General features: G+C 34.2%; 4 protein-coding genes and 1 long non-coding RNA gene across 5 annotated transcripts in view; 4 read left to right on the top strand and 1 right to left on the bottom strand.

Moving 5' to 3' along the window:
* Positions 1–3,778: 3,778 nt before the first annotated feature.
* Positions 3,779–8,208, top strand: LOC107435291 (pentatricopeptide repeat-containing protein At4g13650-like). Its single transcript, XM_048477028.2, is given in 6 exon segments — positions 3,779–3,829; positions 4,437–4,487; positions 4,763–4,823; positions 4,902–5,039; positions 5,042–7,949; positions 8,068–8,208. Coding segments are annotated over 5 exon segments (3,117 nt in total). The 3' UTR covers positions 7,858–7,949; positions 8,068–8,208.
* Positions 8,209–8,877: 669 nt separating this feature from the next.
* LOC107435286 (NADPH-dependent aldehyde reductase-like protein, chloroplastic) lies at positions 8,878–9,854 on the top strand. Its single transcript, XM_016046854.4, has one exon. The coding sequence runs from the start codon at positions 8,889–8,891 to the stop codon at positions 9,705–9,707; it is 819 nt and encodes a 272-aa protein (XP_015902340.2). The 5' UTR covers positions 8,878–8,888; the 3' UTR covers positions 9,708–9,854.
* A 1,141-nt stretch (positions 9,855–10,995) lies between these two features.
* On the top strand, positions 10,996–12,954 carry LOC107435309 (NADPH-dependent aldehyde reductase-like protein, chloroplastic). Its single transcript, XM_016046884.4, has 2 exons — positions 10,996–11,502; positions 11,608–12,954. Exons 1-2 carry the CDS (start codon positions 11,108–11,110, stop codon positions 12,014–12,016), a joined length of 804 nt encoding a protein of 267 aa, XP_015902370.1. The 5' UTR covers positions 10,996–11,107; the 3' UTR covers positions 12,017–12,954.
* Positions 12,955–13,649: 695 nt separating this feature from the next.
* Positions 13,650–15,001, bottom strand: LOC107435310 (uncharacterized). Its single transcript, XR_007242116.2, has 2 exons — positions 14,549–15,001; positions 13,650–14,460 (listed from the first exon to the last, which is right to left on the bottom strand). It is a non-coding gene; the product is annotated as an uncharacterized LOC107435310 (long non-coding RNA).
* Positions 15,002–16,813: 1,812 nt separating this feature from the next.
* LOC107435307 (TATA-binding protein 2) overlaps positions 16,814–18,064 on the top strand; it is a 5,310-nt gene continuing 4,059 nt past the window's right edge. Inside the window, exon 1 of the mRNA XM_016046882.4 lies at positions 16,814–17,319. Within this exon, the coding sequence (XP_015902368.1) occupies positions 17,249–17,319 (71 nt within the window). The 5' untranslated portion in view covers positions 16,814–17,248. The remainder of the gene's footprint in view (positions 17,320–18,064) is intronic.

Genomic DNA, 18,064 nt, shown 5'->3' with positions numbered 1-18,064 from the left:
GCAAGTGCGATTCATTGTAAATTTCATTATAAACATATTTCTGATTCATTATTTAAATTTGTTAAACTGTATCTTTAAATTTGAGTGTGAAGAATGATATCTTAACCATAATACTATTTATTAAATATCAAATACTAAATGATGTTACATTATTTAATTAGATCCAATTGTTTTATATGTGTTTAGGTTTATTAATTTTTTATACTTATCCATTCATATACTCCTTTAAAATCATTTGATATAAAAGTATTTTAGGATAACTCCCAAATTATGATTCTTTTTTAACTTTGCCCTTAAAATTTTTAATTTTATCACCTTGTCCCTAAATTATTATGTTTGTGTAATTTTAGTCAAATCAAGTACCTTCAATGGACAGATTTATGATATTTATAGTATATAACTTCGTTTTGAAACAAATTTTTTTTAAGTATAATTTTATTTTTCGTGTAGGGAATATGACTAATTTGGCCAAATTCAATAGATAAAATTACATAATTAAACCAACATGGTGAAAAAAAAAACAAAAAAAAAAAAAAAAACAAAAACTATGGATTGGAGATAATGCAAGAATTCTTATACTTTTGGGAGCAAGGGATAAAGCATATCAAAGTTCAATGCCTAAATTGATATTTAACCCAAGATTTGTAAAAAAATGACACTATGTTTTGGTTGATGGAATAGAATATGAATGACATGATTTAAATTCTTTGTTTGGATCATTAAAATGAGATGAAAATGAAGGGAAAAGGAAGAAAAATGAAGGAATTGATTTTTATTTTATTTTCTTTTAATCAAGTTTAATTTCCTCCTAAAATTGACAGAAAATGATGGAAAAGGAAAAAATTAAATAAATTTTTTAATATCCCAAAATTACTTTTACTCTTATTGTATGAAAATATTTATAGCCTTTCAAATAATTTGCTTTATTTATTATTAATTATCCAAACAAAAATTGTAAACAAATATTTTCCTTTCCTTTTTTTTTTTTTTTTTTTTTCCCTCATTAGACATTTCCTTTCTTTTCTTTTCCATCCTTGAATGTATTGGTGCTTTCTCCCACTACTCTATCTTAATCTAGAAAGTTCAAGTTAAATTTGAATTATATTATGCTCAATAACATTTTCAATTTTTTGCATCATCAAATTTATAGGCTAGCTAGAATAGCATTTTTACTAGACAATATTGTATAATGGGAGTAATAACATGGTAGGGTATAGTGTAAAAGAAATTACAAAGTCTGCTACAAATTAGAGGTCAAAATAATATATATACATAAAAATATAAATTTGATGGGGGGAAAAAAAAGAGGGAAAACGAGAAAGATAACATGTAAATTGCCATCGAAAATAATTTGATTTGAGTTGATTTTTATTAATGGTGGTGAACATGGCTAATTCAGTGAAATTCATATAAAAGTTCTGTATGATTGATCATATGTAAATTATTCGTTATACATATATGTGTGTGTGTGTGTGTGTGTTTAACTCATAATTTTTATCCCCAAAAAAAAAAAAAAAAAACTCATAGTTAAAAAAATAAAATTATTATCCATTATTTCTTTAATACTTTTGTTGTCAATTATGTTAAAGAAATTATAAATTTAGGAACATTGGTGTGTATATGATATATGGTTTCTAATATTTGTCGCCCAAAACCCCAGCGTCCCCAACGGTCAAAATACATGCTATTTTACAATCCGCCTCCTTCCTCCCATTCCCGGCCCAGTATACCTGTTTTATGCCTAAATTCGAATAGGCTAGCAAAAGGTATTTTGAACTCCCTCTTTTATTCTTTCTTACGATTCATTTCAATCATTGTTGTGGTCGTGCAGCAATTATAGCACATTAGTTTAAGTTTTCTTCCACTTCTTTTCCCAATTGTTTTTTACTTTTTCCCAACATTTTTTGCAGTTTCTTTTATTGGGCATGTTTTATCAGAGTCGATTTCAGCATCTATTTAAATCGAATCTCGCTTCAAAGTAGAATAAAACTGAAAGAATTGAATAAGTAAGTCTCCTCCTCCAAGCACCCATTTCACACACACACACACACACACACACATATCTATATATATATATATATATATATATGGTTCAGTAAGTCTCTCTCTCTCTCTCGCGTCCTCTCTCTCTCCCTCTCCTTTCAACTTCTGTGCCACTTTGGGTTTTCGTTGGCCTGTCGGGCTTATTCTGGGATTACGAGATTCTTGGGTTTGGTCGTATCTATCATGACTATGAGTTGAAGAGAATAAATGAGCCAAGTATTTTTCTTTGAATGATGCTATTGTTTCAATGCTTGTATTTTCATTTTTTAAAATACAAATACTTATGCACCCTCTTTTGTATTTGGATGGGAATGTATCAATGCTATGATGCATCTAGAAAGACCATTGCCATTCATGAAATTTGGTGGATTTGTGTTATTAGTTATAATTGGGCAACCAATTATTTGGTTACTATATTCAGATTGAAATTAACATTTTTTTCTTAACCATGTATCCACAAACGGCATCTGGTTGCATTTGATGAAGACTCATTTTGAAGGCATATATCAACTGAGATATTAATACAAGGAAATCGAATATGTTTCAAGTTTACGTTGATTTTTTAGAATAGCTCAAAAGTGTAATCTGGTCTGCTTTCCTTCCTAAGTTCTTCCAATAGTTGATATCAAAACATGTTAAAAAAGATTCGGAAGTCATGTTGTGTTTTGTAACTAAATCATGTCTTCCACTGCGCTGCTTGCAGTTGGTTGTCAATCTCAGAAGTTGGTTTTCAACACTCTGCTTTCACTATTTGTGCTTTTCTGTTGGGCACTGTTTTATCTGTGATGAATGCCAAATTTGGTGGCATTAGATTTAAATTGATGTGCATGCCAAATAAGGTTGTTGACAAAAGGCTTTTAATTTTTAGATTCACAATTTTACTTGTGTTTTGACTATTCTTTGCCTGGGCCTTGATAATCTCTGGTTGTCTGGTTTTCGGTCAAAAAAAAAAAAAAAAGGGGAAGATTTTGCTGATCTGGTCAACTTTAATTCTGATCATTGTGTTAGGTGCTGTCACATCTAATGTTATATCTTTCCTGTATAATTTAAGATCTGCATATTTATGGGAACAATAGCTCAAAAAGAGTAAAAATTCTTTTGATGCTGTCAATCTTTGTGTTCACTTAACACTATTTGTCATTTTTTACTGTTTGTAGGAACATTGTACCCACAGTTGACCTGGATTGCAAGTTGAATCTTAAGTCAATTGCTTTGCAAGCTTATAATGCATAATACATCCCCAAGGTATGGAATAAATTTGTATTAATTTGTTTCGGTAGTATTTTGAAACATAGATATTCTTCATCACTGTACGAAGATGTTATAAGGAGGAGCGGTCTTGTTAAGCGGTAATTATCTATGAAATAACATGCGTGAGTCACTGATGGAAGTTATACCTGAAGAAAACTATGGCTTCTTCAAGTGATTATAGTTTGATAATACGTACCTCTTATGGCATATATTGAAGTCACTCTTCTTTCACTCTCTTTCTTTTTCTGTTTATCTATTTGTCTCTCTGTCTCAAACGGTGCACATTCCACATGCACTTGGACGCTCTCTCACATTCTAATGCTAACACGTAGACTACTCTTGGTTGAATCTTCCATTTAATATTTGACGTATACATTGAAAATAATGGTTAAATATTCAATTCGTGGCCATATCATTTTTGAGAATTCACTATCTTCTCTTTTTATTAAATTTTTTTTTTTGGCAGTGTTTTGATGCTGTCATAATGAGGATAAGAGAACCAAAAACTGCAGCTTTGATCTATACCTCTGGAATGGTGAGTCCCCTAAAGTACCTTCTTTTCCTTGTTGAAAACTATATAATGTAATTTATTTATTTATTTTCTTCTCCTGTTATCATATTAAGTAACTTGCTTAATTGATTTAATTTCCTATTTATTTGGCTTTTGGTTGTTGTATCCATTGTTACTAATGTTGTTTTTGTCCATATGGTTGTCAATGCGTTATAAGATTTATAACTAATGTGCAATGACTCGTATCTAATATGCAAGGTCTCTCCATTAATTGGTTTGCATGTCTTTGACTTGCTTTTTCCTCTGTATCCATTTAAATTGAGTAAATTGTGCCTTATGGCTTTTGATTTGTATGACTATAAATCATTTTGATGACTTGTTCTCATGGCCTTATCTGATTTTGTTAATTTTCAGTGCTTGTAGCTTCTGGGTTCCCTTGTATTTTATTGGCATTACCATAATCATGGATTCATGGCTGTTTTAGTATTATTTAATACGATTGTGTTAAACTTGTTTGTTGAGATATTTGCTTGGTAAAAGACTGGTTCACTCTTCATTGCACTCTGATTAATTTGGAACCGGATTTGTTATTGGTTTTTGTCCGTGTTTAAAAATTTAAAGTTTGTTCTAGGTTAACACAGGTGCCAAAAGTGAACAACAGAGAAAACTGACTGCAAGGAAGGTAGATATTCCTCTTTCCAATGGCTAAAGATTGTTTTTTCAACATGACCGGTGGACATAGTTTTAAATGTATAGCCAGTTTTATGACTCTAAAGATGCATAGGCATACTGATATTGGAGTCAACAGTGAAAAAATGGAAGAGCATGGAGAAGACAGGAAGAGAAAGTTTTAAAGAGATACTCCTTTGTCCTTTATGTACAAATTCAAACACCATCTAACCTTCTTTTCACTTTCACAAATTATTTTTAAATTATTTTTCTGGAACATTTTTGCAGTTTTTCCTTGGGAGTATGGTCAAGCCAAGTTTAGCTGGATTTAGTAGTCCAGCAACTTCCTGTGTGCTCAATGATATTCCATTTCATGAAATTAAGTGTTCTAAATCTAAGGAAGATGGCTTTCTACATTTGAGGTAAGTATGTGGCATTCGTGCTAATTCTCAGAGCTATCTCTGTCTTTTAGAATGGTGTTTGAATTCTAGGTCCCTTTTAGATTCTAAAAAGCTTCATTGCATGGTTTTGAAACTCCGTTTTGATGGAGTACTCTGTGATGGACTTATGATGCTTATCTTGCATGTGGTGATTTGAACTTGGCAGTTAAGATTCATGAAAATATGCCTTACAGAAGTGTGTCTTTGTGGAACAAGATCATTGATGGGTTTCTAGCAAAGAAGTTGACAGGTCAAGTACTGGGTCTCTTCCGTCAAATGATAGCTTCTAAAGTTTACCCTAATGAGACCACATTTGCTGGGTTGTTGAAGGCATGTCGTGGTGGTAATGTTGGTATCCACTATGTTGAACAAATTCATGCTAGGATAATTTATCATGGATTTGGTGCTAGTTCACCCGTGTGTAATCCCTTGATTGATTTATATTTTAAAAACAGGCATGCAAATTCTGCTAAAAAGGTCTTTAGCAAATTGCATTCGAGGGGAAGTGTTTCTTGGGTGGCTATGATTTCTGGTTTATCTCAAAATGGTTGTGAAAAGGAAGCTATTCTCCTATTCTGCCAAATGCATATATTGGGAATCTCCCTTACTCCATATATATTCTCAAGTGCTCTAAGTGCCTGCACCAAGATAGAGCTATTTGCCATGGGAGAGCAGATTCATTGTCTTGTTTTCAAGGGAGGATTTTCTTTGGAAACATATGTGTGCAATGCCCTTGTAACACTATATGCCCGCTTGGGGAACCTAATATCAGCTGAAAAAATTTTCCACACAATGAGTAACAGGGATGAAGTTTCATATAATTCACTCATCTCCGGTCTAGCTCAGCATGGATTTAGTGATAGAGCTCAGGAATTGTTCAAGAACATGCAGCTTGATTGCTTAAAACCTGATTGTGTCACAGTAGCAGGTCTTTTGAGTTCCTGTGCATCAGTTGGAGCATTGAATAAAGGAAGACAACTACACTCATATGCAATAAAAGAAGGAATGTCTTCAGATATTATCCTTGAAGGTTCGCTGCTTGATCTTTATGTGAAATGCGCTGATGTCAAAACTGCTCATGAGTTTTTCCTTGCGACAGAGAAAGAAAATGTGGTCCTATGGAATGTTATGCTGGTTGCTTATGGACAGTTGGATGATATTGACGAATCATTCAAGATTTTTAGGCAGATGCAGAGAAAGGGCATGATTCCTAATCAATTCACCTATCCAAGTATTTTAAGAACTTGTACCTCTGTTGGAGCTCTTGATCTAGGAGAGCAGATTCACACTCAAGTTATTAAAAATTGTTTTCAGCATAATGTGTACGTGTGCAGTGTGCTTATCGATATGTATGGCAAGTATGGAAAGCTAGATACTGCGCTGAGAATTCTGAGAAGGCTTACAGAGTATGATGTTGTTGCGTGGACAGCTATGGTTGCAGGGTACATGCAGCATGATTTGTTTACTGAAGCTCTTAAGATTTTTAAAGAAATGCAATACCGAGGAATCCAATTCGACAACATAGGCTTTTCAAGTGCAATCAGTGCATGCACGGGTATTCAAGCACTCAAACAAGGAAGACAAATCCATGCTCAGTCGTATGCCTTTGGCTATTCTGATGATCTTTCAATCGGCAATGCTCTTGCTAGTCTCTATGCCAGGTGTGGTAGGATACGAGAAGCATACCTAGCATTTGAGAAAATTGATGCTAAAGATAATATATCCTGGAATGGGTTGATATCTGGGTTTGCACAGAGTGGATACTGTGAGGAGGCACTGCAAGTATATTCTCAGATGAATGAGGTTGGAGTTCAGGCTAATTTATTCACCTTTTGTTCTGCAGTTAGTGCAGCTGCTAATTTAACAAATACAAAACAAGGAAAGCAAATCCATGCTATGATTGTAAAGACTGGATACATTTCAGAAATAGAGGTCTCAAATGTTTTAATTACGTTGTATTCGAAGTGTGGAAACATTAATGATGCCACAAGAGAGTTTCTTGAAATGCCTGAAAAGAATGAGGTTTCTTGGAATGCCATGATCACTGGCTATTCTCAACATGGATGTGGGGTTGAAGCACTTGCTCTTTTTAAGCAGATGAAACAACTTGGTCTGATGCCAACTCATGTCACCTTTGTGGGTGTATTGACTGCCTGTAGCCATGTAGGTTTGGTGAATGAAGGGCTTGATTACTTTGAATCTATGACAAAAGAGCATGAATTAGTTCCTAAGCCTGAACATTATGCTTGTGTTGTTGATCTTCTTGGTCGAGCTGGACGACTGAGCGATGCAAGAAAATTTATAGCAGAGATGCCTATAAAACCAGATGCCATGGTTTGGAGGACCCTTTTAAGTGCTTGTAGGGTTCACAAGAACTTAGAAATTGGAAAGGTTGCTGCCTGCAACCTTCTAGAGTTGGAACCTGAAGACTCGGCAACATATGTTCTCCTATCCAATATGTATGCTGTAACCGGGAAATGGGATCTTAGGGATCAGACAAGGCAATTAATGAAAGAAAGGGGTGTGAAGAAAGAGCCTGGTCAGAGCTGGATTGAGGTTGAGAACTCAATTCATGCATTCTTTGTTGGTGACCGTCTCCATCCATCTGCAGATAAGATATATGAATTCTTAGAAGATTTGAATAAGCAAGCAGCTAAAATTGGCTATATGCAGGAACGCTATAATCTTTTAAACAATCTTGAACAAGAACAGAAGGACCCAACAGTATATACTCACAGCGAGAAGCTGGCAATTGCTTTTGGACTACTTAGTTTAACTAATACAATTCCTATACACGTGATTAAGAACCTCCGTGTCTGTAATGATTGCCATAATTGGATTAAATATGTGTCAAAAATCTCAAATCGTGCAATTGTGGTACGGGATTCATATCGTTTTCATCATTTTGAAGGTGGACTATGTTCTTGTAGAGATTACTGGTAGATTCGACTGTGGACAGGTGATCAAGACGAGTTAATTCATATCTTTGGAGCATGATTGTGCTCTCTATTATTGTTTCCTGTTATAGAAGCCCGGTAAGAACTCCAACTACTTCATTTTGGTTTCTGCTTGCTAGCAGATTTGTACAGCCTTTATCCAGTTAGTTAATTTTGACTAAATACTTTGTTCCCCCTTTACATTCAAATTTTGTAGTTTTCCTTCCAGTCCGCTTGTCCAAGCAACCTGCTTCTTACTCTCAACATCACAGGCGGTAGTTCTTTTGGGGTCATAATATGAAAATGGCAATCACTCTCACAGCAAGCAGAAAATTTGATGCAAAAGTTAGTGCTGATTGGGTGCTTCCAAAGAAATGGTGAGTTCTTTACCTGTTTTTGTTTTATAATTTTGATTCTGTGTATTGATCCTTCTCCATTTTGATCCGCCGTTCTCATTGACATGCTGGATCAATTTTATGCCATCAAATTAACATTAAAAAGCAACTTAAAATAGACACGTAAAAAAGAGTACGTTGCAAAATTTAAAGGTACAATTGCATTTTTGCAATTTTCAAATCAAGATGAACAAAACTTTTAAAAATATTACAAACTAAACTTATCATCAATTACTCTAAACAACTATTAAAAAATAAGTTTTACAATAATTTAGTGCTGGTGACAAAGCATATTCTAGACTAGTCGGTCCTAGGCATGTGCTTGACTTTTTGGTTGTAAGAACCAAAATAAGATAACTTTTTTAACAGTCTGTTTTGACTTTTTCTAGAAGGTTTGAAGTGTAGTAATTGCTTAGGCATGTGGTGACGTTCTTCTTCCCCCTCGTAAAGAATTTATATGATATAAATATATATATATATATATATATATATATATGACCACCTCCCCGATGAATTCCAACATTCAAGATCCGCCTTCCGGTACTTGCAGTGTTGCAAAGCCAATCACGGTTCCACCAGTTTCAAGGAATCAAAAGTTTCAATTCATCATCATCATCATATATATATATATATATATATATAAATGGCAGGGGAGATCATGAGCAAATTAAAATTAGATCACGAGTTTTCCTCTTCCCTCAATGGCCGAGTAGCAATCATCACAGGTGCTTCCCGCGGCATTGGTAAAGCCATAGCCATCCACCTCCACTCTTTAGGAGCAAAAGTTGTTGTTAACTACGCCTCCAGCTCCACACAAGCAGACCAACTAGCCTCCCAACTCAACGCCAACTCCTCCTCCACCAACCACCCACAAGCAATCACGGTTCAAGCTGACGTTTCAGATCCAGATCAGGTGAAGTTCCTCTTCGACAGAACCCAGCAAGAATTCGGCTCAGAAATCCATATTTTGGTTAACTGTGCTGGAGTGTTGGATCCAAAATATCCAACTTTGGCCAATACAGCAGTGGAGGAGTGGGACTCAACATTCAATGTGAACACCAAAGGTGCATTCTTGGTCAGCAGGGAGGCTGCCAAGCGATTGGTACATGGGGGTGGTGGAAGAATCATCATGATAACCACATCACTGGTTGGGGCGCTCTCGCCAGGATATGGGGCCTATGGGGCATCAAAGGCCGCGGTGGAGACGATGACGAAGATACTGGCGAAGGAGCTGAAGGGGACAGGAATCACGGCCAACTGTGTTGCACCGGGGCCGGTGGCGACGGAGCTGTTTTACGCGGGTAAAACGGAGGAGCTGATAAAGAGGTTGGTGGATGCATGCCCCTTCGGAAGACTTGGGCAGCCTGAGGATGTGAGTGGCATTGTGGGGTTTTTGGCAAGTGATGTTGGGGAGTGGATTAATGGGCAGATCATTAGAGCTAATGGTGGATTTGTTATTTAAAAACCCATATGTGCATCATCATAATCATCATCACTTTCTGATTATGTGTTTTTCTTTTCATCAATCATTGTAGTTAATGTTGTAAGACTTATTCACGTGAAACCGTTTGTGCTTTATATTTTTTCATTTTCATTTTTTTCTCTCTAATTATAAGACTCATCTATATATATATAGATATAATTGATTTACATTGATAGTCAATATCGAGCAATATTAGTCAAAGATGGGTCCATGTGGATCAATGATCAATGGATTATAATGAAATAGTCCCTTCTAAACCCATGTTTCTCAATGCATTAATGAAAATTATTATTATTATTTTATCATTTAATCCAAAGAATAAAAGAAGGGTTGGACTATTTATTTGTCGAATAAAATGAAACAAATTTACAAATTGTCTAATTAGTGGTGGGATGTATAGGGCTCCAAAGTTTACTAGTATAGTTTAGAATGAAGAATAGAATAGAATCCAAGCACTAAATTGCAATTAATGGGGGTGGCCGGGGACCGACTGGTCCCTCTCTATTCGTCTGTGGTGTTGGCACTTGGCAGTATCTTCCGGATAGCTAATCAACATTCTTATCTCTCCTCGGACTCAGACTCTAGGGATGGCAATTTGCCCCGTACGGTCCGATACCTGCGGTGCACCACTCCTAATGGGATGATTTTTTCGAAAATGCGGGACAAACTCGGATCAAATACCTAAAAATCGAATCGGGGACGGAGAATAATAATTCCGCCCCGAACCGGACCCGATATATATATATATATATATATTTATTTATTTATTTATTATTATTTTTTTTACAAAATTTTATTTATGTAAAATTATTTTTTTCTTTTCTTTTCATTTATTTTTTTAAATATGTATTTTATTATAATTATAAATTTGTTCTTTGATATATTTTATTATATTTTTATTACATTGCAGTCATTTTTTTTATATTTTAATTATAAAATAATTTTTTTATATAAATTTTTAAAAAAAATATCAATTAAAAAATAAAATGGAAAAAACCATCCCATTCCGGTTCCGCCTAGCAAAATCCTCGATCCCGTCCTGCACCTAAAAAAACAGAAAAAATCATAAAAATGGGATATAAAATTTCTTGCGAGGATGGAAACAAAATTTTAAAAACCAACACCGCCCCACTCCATTGACATCCCTATCAGACAGACTCACTCAGGAGGAGTCAGGAAAAAGTTATAAAAAGTAATTGCAATGTAAATTGGACATATTTTATTTAGAAATTTTACCCAAAAGAAAAATCGATTGCTTAGGAATTTTATTTGTTTATATTCCATCTACCAACCTCTCCTTTCCGTTCCTTTCCTTTGTTGCTCTTGTATTAAAAAATAAAAAATAAAAAATAAAAAAATCTGAGTCACACGGTGGTATCATGGCCACAGCTTCCGAATCGAACACACCCCAACCTCCACTGCCACTGAAGAACCGGGTGGCCATCGTCACCGGAGGGTCACGCGGCATCGGCAAAGCCATAGCTCTCCACCTGGCCTCTTTGGGTGCGGGCGTCGTCATCAACTACACTTCCAACTCTGCTCAAGCCGACTCCGTGGCCGCCCAAATCAACTCCACCACCAAAGCCACGCCTACCACCGCCATCGCCGTCCGAGCCGATGTGTCCGATGCCGATCAGGTCAAGTCCCTATTCGACGCCGCCGAGGCTCACTTCCTCTCCCAAGTCCACATCCTTGTCAACTCCGCCGGAATCATCGACCCCAAATACCCTTCCATTGTCAACACCACTCTCCAAGACTTCGACAACATATTCAGGTCCGTCAGTCTGTCTCTAATTATTAAGATTTTCCCCTTTGTTTATTTGTTTATTCATTTATTTATTGGATTGGATCCCCACCTCACACACCGTGTGGTCTGCAGTGTGAATGCGAGAGGGGCGTTCGTGTGCTGCAGAGAGGCAGCGAACAGGCTGAAACGAGGCGGGGGTGGTCGGATCATACTCCTAACGACTTCGTTGGTGGCGGCGCTGAAGCCGGGCTACGGAGCCTACACGGCGTCCAAGGCTGCGGTGGAGGCCATGGCTAAGATTCTTGCAAAGGAGCTTAAGGGCACTCACATCACCGTTAACTGCGTGGCCCCGGGGCCCATCGCCACGGAAATGTTCTTCGACGGCAAGACGGAGGAGCAGATCAAGAGGGTCGTCGACGAGTCTCCCCTCTGTCGCCTCGGTATCCCTGATGACGTGGCACCCGTGGTGGGGTTTCTAGCCTCCGACGCCGGTCAGTGGGTTAATGGCCAAGTGGTTCGCGTCAATGGCGGTTACGTTTAGCTCTTCTGTCTCTGTTGTTTTTGTTGTCCATTCTTTCACTCATATTCTCATATCGTATGCTAAAACACAATTATATGCATCATGATGTGTCTGTCTGTTCATTAGGAGGATGATGAATCCATGAACATCTAAGCTCTAAAGCTCAAACCTCTCCCTTTTTTTCTTTTTGGTAATAGAAGCTCTAAGCTCTGTGTGTATTTATGTGTGTGTGTGTATATATATATATATATATATATGATTTTATAAAACAATACAATAATAGAAATGTTGCATTGCATATTTATATATAATTCCTACAGATTCAGTTCCTTTCCGCCAACAAATTCAATCAATATTCATACTACACAAAAATATAAAATATATATGATGGACATATATTGTATGGTATGGGAGGTTGCTCAATTGCTCTAGTTTGTTATCAATTGCCAAAAAAACAAATATAAACAAAATTTGGAATGGCGGAAGCCATGTACACAGAGTAACAAAGAGGTAAGCAAATCACAGAAGCCGCTGCTGTGCTGGAGACTGGACTGGAAGAGGACTGGGTCAGTACCATTTTTCCTATTTTCTAACATATTTGTGTGATGGGCTTGTTTGGTGTTGTGGGGCGTATGCCGTAGTTGTTTGGGAAAATAAAAAAAACAAAATTGTATCTTCATTCGCAGTTTTAAATCAATTAATTTCATATTTACAAAACTGTAAAGGTTTGTTTTCAACCTAAGCTAACGAATGAAATAAACATCCACTCCATCAAATATAACATAAAAGATTCTGGGCTCGCGTGGGAGCTCAGTGGTTAGCACAACACAGCCCGGCCAGTCGACGCTGGGTTCGAGTCTTGGGGGGTAGGGGATGCCTGGGGGCATAGCAAAAATAAAAAAATATTAAAGATTCTCTGAAAACATAAATTACATACAATATAAAAAAATAAGTGAAATTTTTTTGGTTAAAAAAAAAAGTGAATTGGAAAAAAAAATGAAAGTATGAAAAACTATAGTTTTAAATCTTACATTATATAAAAATTATTGCATAAATAGACAACCTAATTTGATAGCTTATTTTTTTTTTCTTAAATAGTGTGAAATATTCAACCAAAAAAAAAAAATTATATCAATCAGCAACAATATTGGATATTTGTGTATTTATAAAACGTCTAATATTTGTTATTGTGTGTTTTTTTAAATGGTAAACAGCCCATTAAAAATGCTAGAAAATCACACAAAGATAAATCCTGTTAGGTGCAACCAGATGAAGAAGAAAACCATAATTTTCTCCTATACTTTCTCAAACTTAGAAATTAAACATGAACCAAAATAAACAAAACAAAACAAAATAAGAAAAAATGAAGAAAGAGACTGGAAACGTTTCCACATTTTTCTCCCCTATTTTACCAATTCCCAACTCATTTTATTGATATAACCAAAAAGAAGTCATTTTATTGATTTTTATTCGGTAAGAGAAAGGGGGAAAAAAAAAAATAGAATAAAATAACAAATATGTTAAATCACACATGCAAAATTTGCTTTAAGAACACGGAACTTCAAGTACCTTTTCATTAAGGGTGGGAGGAAAGTAAAGAAAAAAATAACAGTAAAAATAATAAAGAAAATAAGGGAAAGAAAGACATTGAAGAGGACCAAATTTGTTGTACATTCAGGATTCCTACATCATATGATACAGAAAAATAAATAATAAACTCAAATCTTGTATGGAAAAGGTAGCTCTAATCCTTGATGAGCACCTTCAGCGTGTGTGGATTTCCGACCACACTTAAAATCAGAGAATAGGGAGGAAATATGAGTAACGAAAATGGAGGTGCATTAGTTAGATTAGATTAGAACTTAGAAGAAAGGCTACATTTCTACATGGACTTCCACTGCGTGACTAGTGTCCTCAAGCACAGTTGTACGAGGGAAACAGGGAAAATGGGGCTGACGGCTGTGCAAAAAGTCTTGCACGTCTCCTGAATATCTAAATAAATAAAATCTAATAAATTATTTATAAAGACGGATATATATACCCAAAAAAAAAAGAAAAAAAAGATGCGTATACCCAGGAATGCCAACGCGCAGCGGGGCGGGTGGGTTTTTAAAATCCCATATCCGTCGCTGTGGGAAAATTTTCATCCAATTTTGTGGATTTTCTACTGTTTTTAGAGGCGGGACAAGGTGAAGATTTCCCAATTTGGGATGAGGCGGGGCTTTTTTCCCCTTTTTTTTTCATAATTCATATAATTTTTTTTTGAAAAATTTATGCAAAAAAATTTCTTGAGTTGGAGCGGTCGTAGAAACAGAACGCCAAACGCAAAGAACAACAAGATTTCTTTAATTTTCAAAGTCGGAGTCCTCGGAGGATCGATCAGAGAAATTTGAAGTGATGACCGAAACAATCGGAGAATGTGAACGGAAAAACCAGAGAATGAAGCTTTTCTTTTTCTAGAAAGCCTACTATCGAAACAAGCATATTTGTATGAAATGTAGTCCAGCAACCAAATCATATAGTATTTAGAAGGAAATAGGATGAAGACTGTACCTGAGCAGAGAGAAGAAGATTTCTTGAACTTGTTGAACTCTCTCAGGTGGAGAAGAAGATTTCTCTTAATTTTCAGAACGATCTAAGAAAGTGAGTATGCTCTGAGATCTACCAAATTTCAGAGTTAGAATGATTGAAGAAAGTCAGAGCGATGAGAAGCGATCGGAGAAATTGAATGCCAAAACAGGCAGCAACAGAACAACTGGAGAAAGTCGGCGGCCTGAGGACTGTTAGTGTTAGGGTTTGGAAGAAAAAAAGAAAATAATGTTTTACATACATAATTGAAATTATAAATATATATATATACATATATATATATATATATATATATATACCCAGACGAGGCTTTTATTCCCCTGTCTCGGTCCATCCTCAATTCGGGTTTTGAGCATTTGCCCCGAGCCAACCTCGCAAACCCGATTTTTTAGAGAAATTGCCATTCCTACGTGTACACTTCCACCGTTTCAACCAACACCTAACAACTAACAATGTGGGGTTAAATGATGAAGTTCGAAAATGATGGTGGCTATCTGTATTTAGGCCAAATTTTGATGAGGTTAATGAGCTCAACCCTTTCAAATAAACTACATATAGATGTTACAAAAATTCTTCTATAATATTATAATTTAATAAGCATATTTAGAAAAATATTAATTATCATCATAATAATTTTTTATATTAAAGTATTCATAGACTTGTCAAGTGATAAACTTATTGTCTTTCATTATCAATTAATTTTAACAGTTAAAAATTATGATTGTTTACTAAAATATATGTTCACCATAAAACATTGGTTTTTAATTTTTTTTAGCTTTTAATATAAAAAATGAACTATAAAAATTTAGAGATGATTTTATTTTAATAAATATAAAAAATAAAAAAATTATTAATATTTTTAAAAAATATAAAATTTAAATATAATTATGATAAAATTAAAATTATTATATATATATATATGTATTTTATGAACAAAAGCCAAGAAAATAATGGAAAGGGTGGTAAATATAAATTCAAAGCTTTTTTTAACCAGTTTTGCACATTTTTTAATACATGTAAGTGGACTTTTAAATATATGTGAATGTCTCATTGATTCTGGTTGTCAACTTTTAGCAAGAAATTGTGAAAAAAAATACTCTTTTTTTCTGAACCTGTTAAATTTTAATCGGCAAAAAAGGTATTCGAAATTATAGAAAATATGTGGAGTGACCTATAATAATTGCAAATTTTTAGAAGGTCCAAGTGTAACATGTCCTAATTTTTTTTTGTTTGTCTTCTTCTTCCTTTAAATGTACACTATATTATAGATTTTTAAATTTAAAAGAAAAAAATTATTTGAACTTTTTTTAATTTTACCACAATTTTAGTTAGATTTAATTTTTTTTTCTTTTTAAAATCAACCATATAAACCTTATCCATCAAATTTTATCAATTAATTTTTAATAATTAAAGATCATAATTATATATATTTTTTGAATATTATTCAATAATAAAATAATGATTTTTTATTTTTTTTATGGCATTGACTCTAAAATTGACCATAAATAATAGATAAATAAATAAATTTTAATAAATATAAAAACTATAAAAATGTTAATAATGATTTTTTAAAAATATGATTCCAATATAATTATAATAAAATTGTACAGATTTAAATGCAAGTTTTTATAAAATTAAAATCTGTTCACAATTTTCTTGTTTTAAAAGTTTATACATCACTTCAGTGTATGTTTTACCTTATTTATTTCAATGAGAACATAAAAAATAAATCTTACACTATTCATGAAAATAATAAAAATATTATATAAATTTTTTTGAAAGGAAGTATTTTAGAATTAAATTATATTGTACAGGTAAAATAGATTAACTTGAGTTTTATTTTGATAGATTAAAATGGATAGTAGTCAATTAAACATAAATTATATGATCTATTATATGGCAATATATAATTGATTTAGGTTTTTATTTTATTTATTTATGTAAAAATTTATTAATGTGTATTTAAATTATATAAATATATTAATTAATAATATTTTAATAGATGATATTTGATAAATAAAATTTATTAATATTTCAGTATTTATTGATTAATATATATATATATATATATATTAAAATTGATATTGAAGTTAAAAATCCCATAAAAAAGGAAAGAGAAAAAGAAAATAGAAAAAAAAAAGGGGAAAAACCGGACATATCCGGTAGCTGAGAGGCAATACATGAGACAGCCGGTGGGGATCTATATATACCAGAAGAGCAGGCTACAAATATCCACACGTTTCGTCAACCGCCTCTTTCTCTCTCTTTCTCTCTCTCTATCTCTATATTTCTCTTTTTTTCCTCTCTTTCAAGGATCAGAGACAAAACCCAATCCCGATCTAAGAAACAAAGCTTACCCATTCCCATCCAAAAACATATAAAAGAAGCCCTAATTTGAAAGCTTTTCCCTCTCCGCTTTCAATTTCCCTCCTCTATTCTTCGTCAATCTTTCTTTGATCTGAAACCCTATATATATCCCAACCCTTATTTTAAATTCCTGAAATTTTTTTTCAAAGCAAGCATCGAATTGTGTACAAAAAAAAAAAAGAAAAAGAAAAAAAAAACTAAATATTAATAATAAAGCAATTCCTTTCATTTACTAATCATCTAAGGACCCTAAAAATTTGATTCTAAATTGGAATTGGGAGCGAGCGGAGAAAGGGAATGGGAGAACAAGTTGGAGTGGAAGAGGTCGATCGAGACAAGCACCCATCTGGAATTGTTCCCACTCTTCAGTAAGTCTTTCCCTCTCTCTCTCTCCCCCCCTTGATCTTGTATTCTTGGCCACTTTTGCTTTCATGGGTCTATCGGGTCGGGTTTGAGTTGTGCTTACGGGTTTCTGGGGTTCGATCGTCTTTATGAGTTGAACTAAGAAAAAAAGGGGGTTGAGTATTTTCGTTGATGCTATTTTTGTGTATTGGGCGGTCTTGCAGGAGCTTGCTTGTCTTTCCTGTTGTATTAACCACCAACTATTATCCAAGCGAATTTATTTTGAAATATGATATAACCCTTTATTTTAATTGGTGGAGCATCTAGACGATACTGTAGTCAATTATTTTCGATTGCATTACACGCCGTTAGCGTTATATATGAATTTGTGGCAATAGTTGTAGCTGGGCGACCAATTATTAGGTTATTATAGTCAGATTAATTAGGTCACCTGATGCACTGTGGATTTAAAATTTTTCTAACGATGTATGTACAAAAGACATCTGGTTGCATATGCCCGAATAATCACTTTGAAGATATCTTTATTGAGTTGTTAATTGAAAAGTAGATTTTATTCTTTTAGTAAAAAAATTATGATGATTTTGGAGCAGACACTCAAAAGTGTAATCTTTTTTACTACTTTCTTTCCCAATTTCTTTCAAAAATCGGTCAGAAGACATGTCATATTTATTAAGAAAGTTGAACAAGGTTCATGCCTTGTCCTGCACTTGGGTGCAGTATCTCTCATCTTCTAGTTGGTTGTCAATCTTA

Source organism: Ziziphus jujuba, chromosome 3, assembly GCF_031755915.1.
Source record: "Ziziphus jujuba cultivar Dongzao chromosome 3, ASM3175591v1".
Lineage (NCBI taxonomy): Eukaryota > Viridiplantae > Streptophyta > Magnoliopsida > Rosales > Rhamnaceae > Ziziphus > Ziziphus jujuba.
The sequence above is the reverse complement of the archived record's forward strand: the minus strand, read 5'-3'. Positions and strand labels throughout refer to the sequence as shown.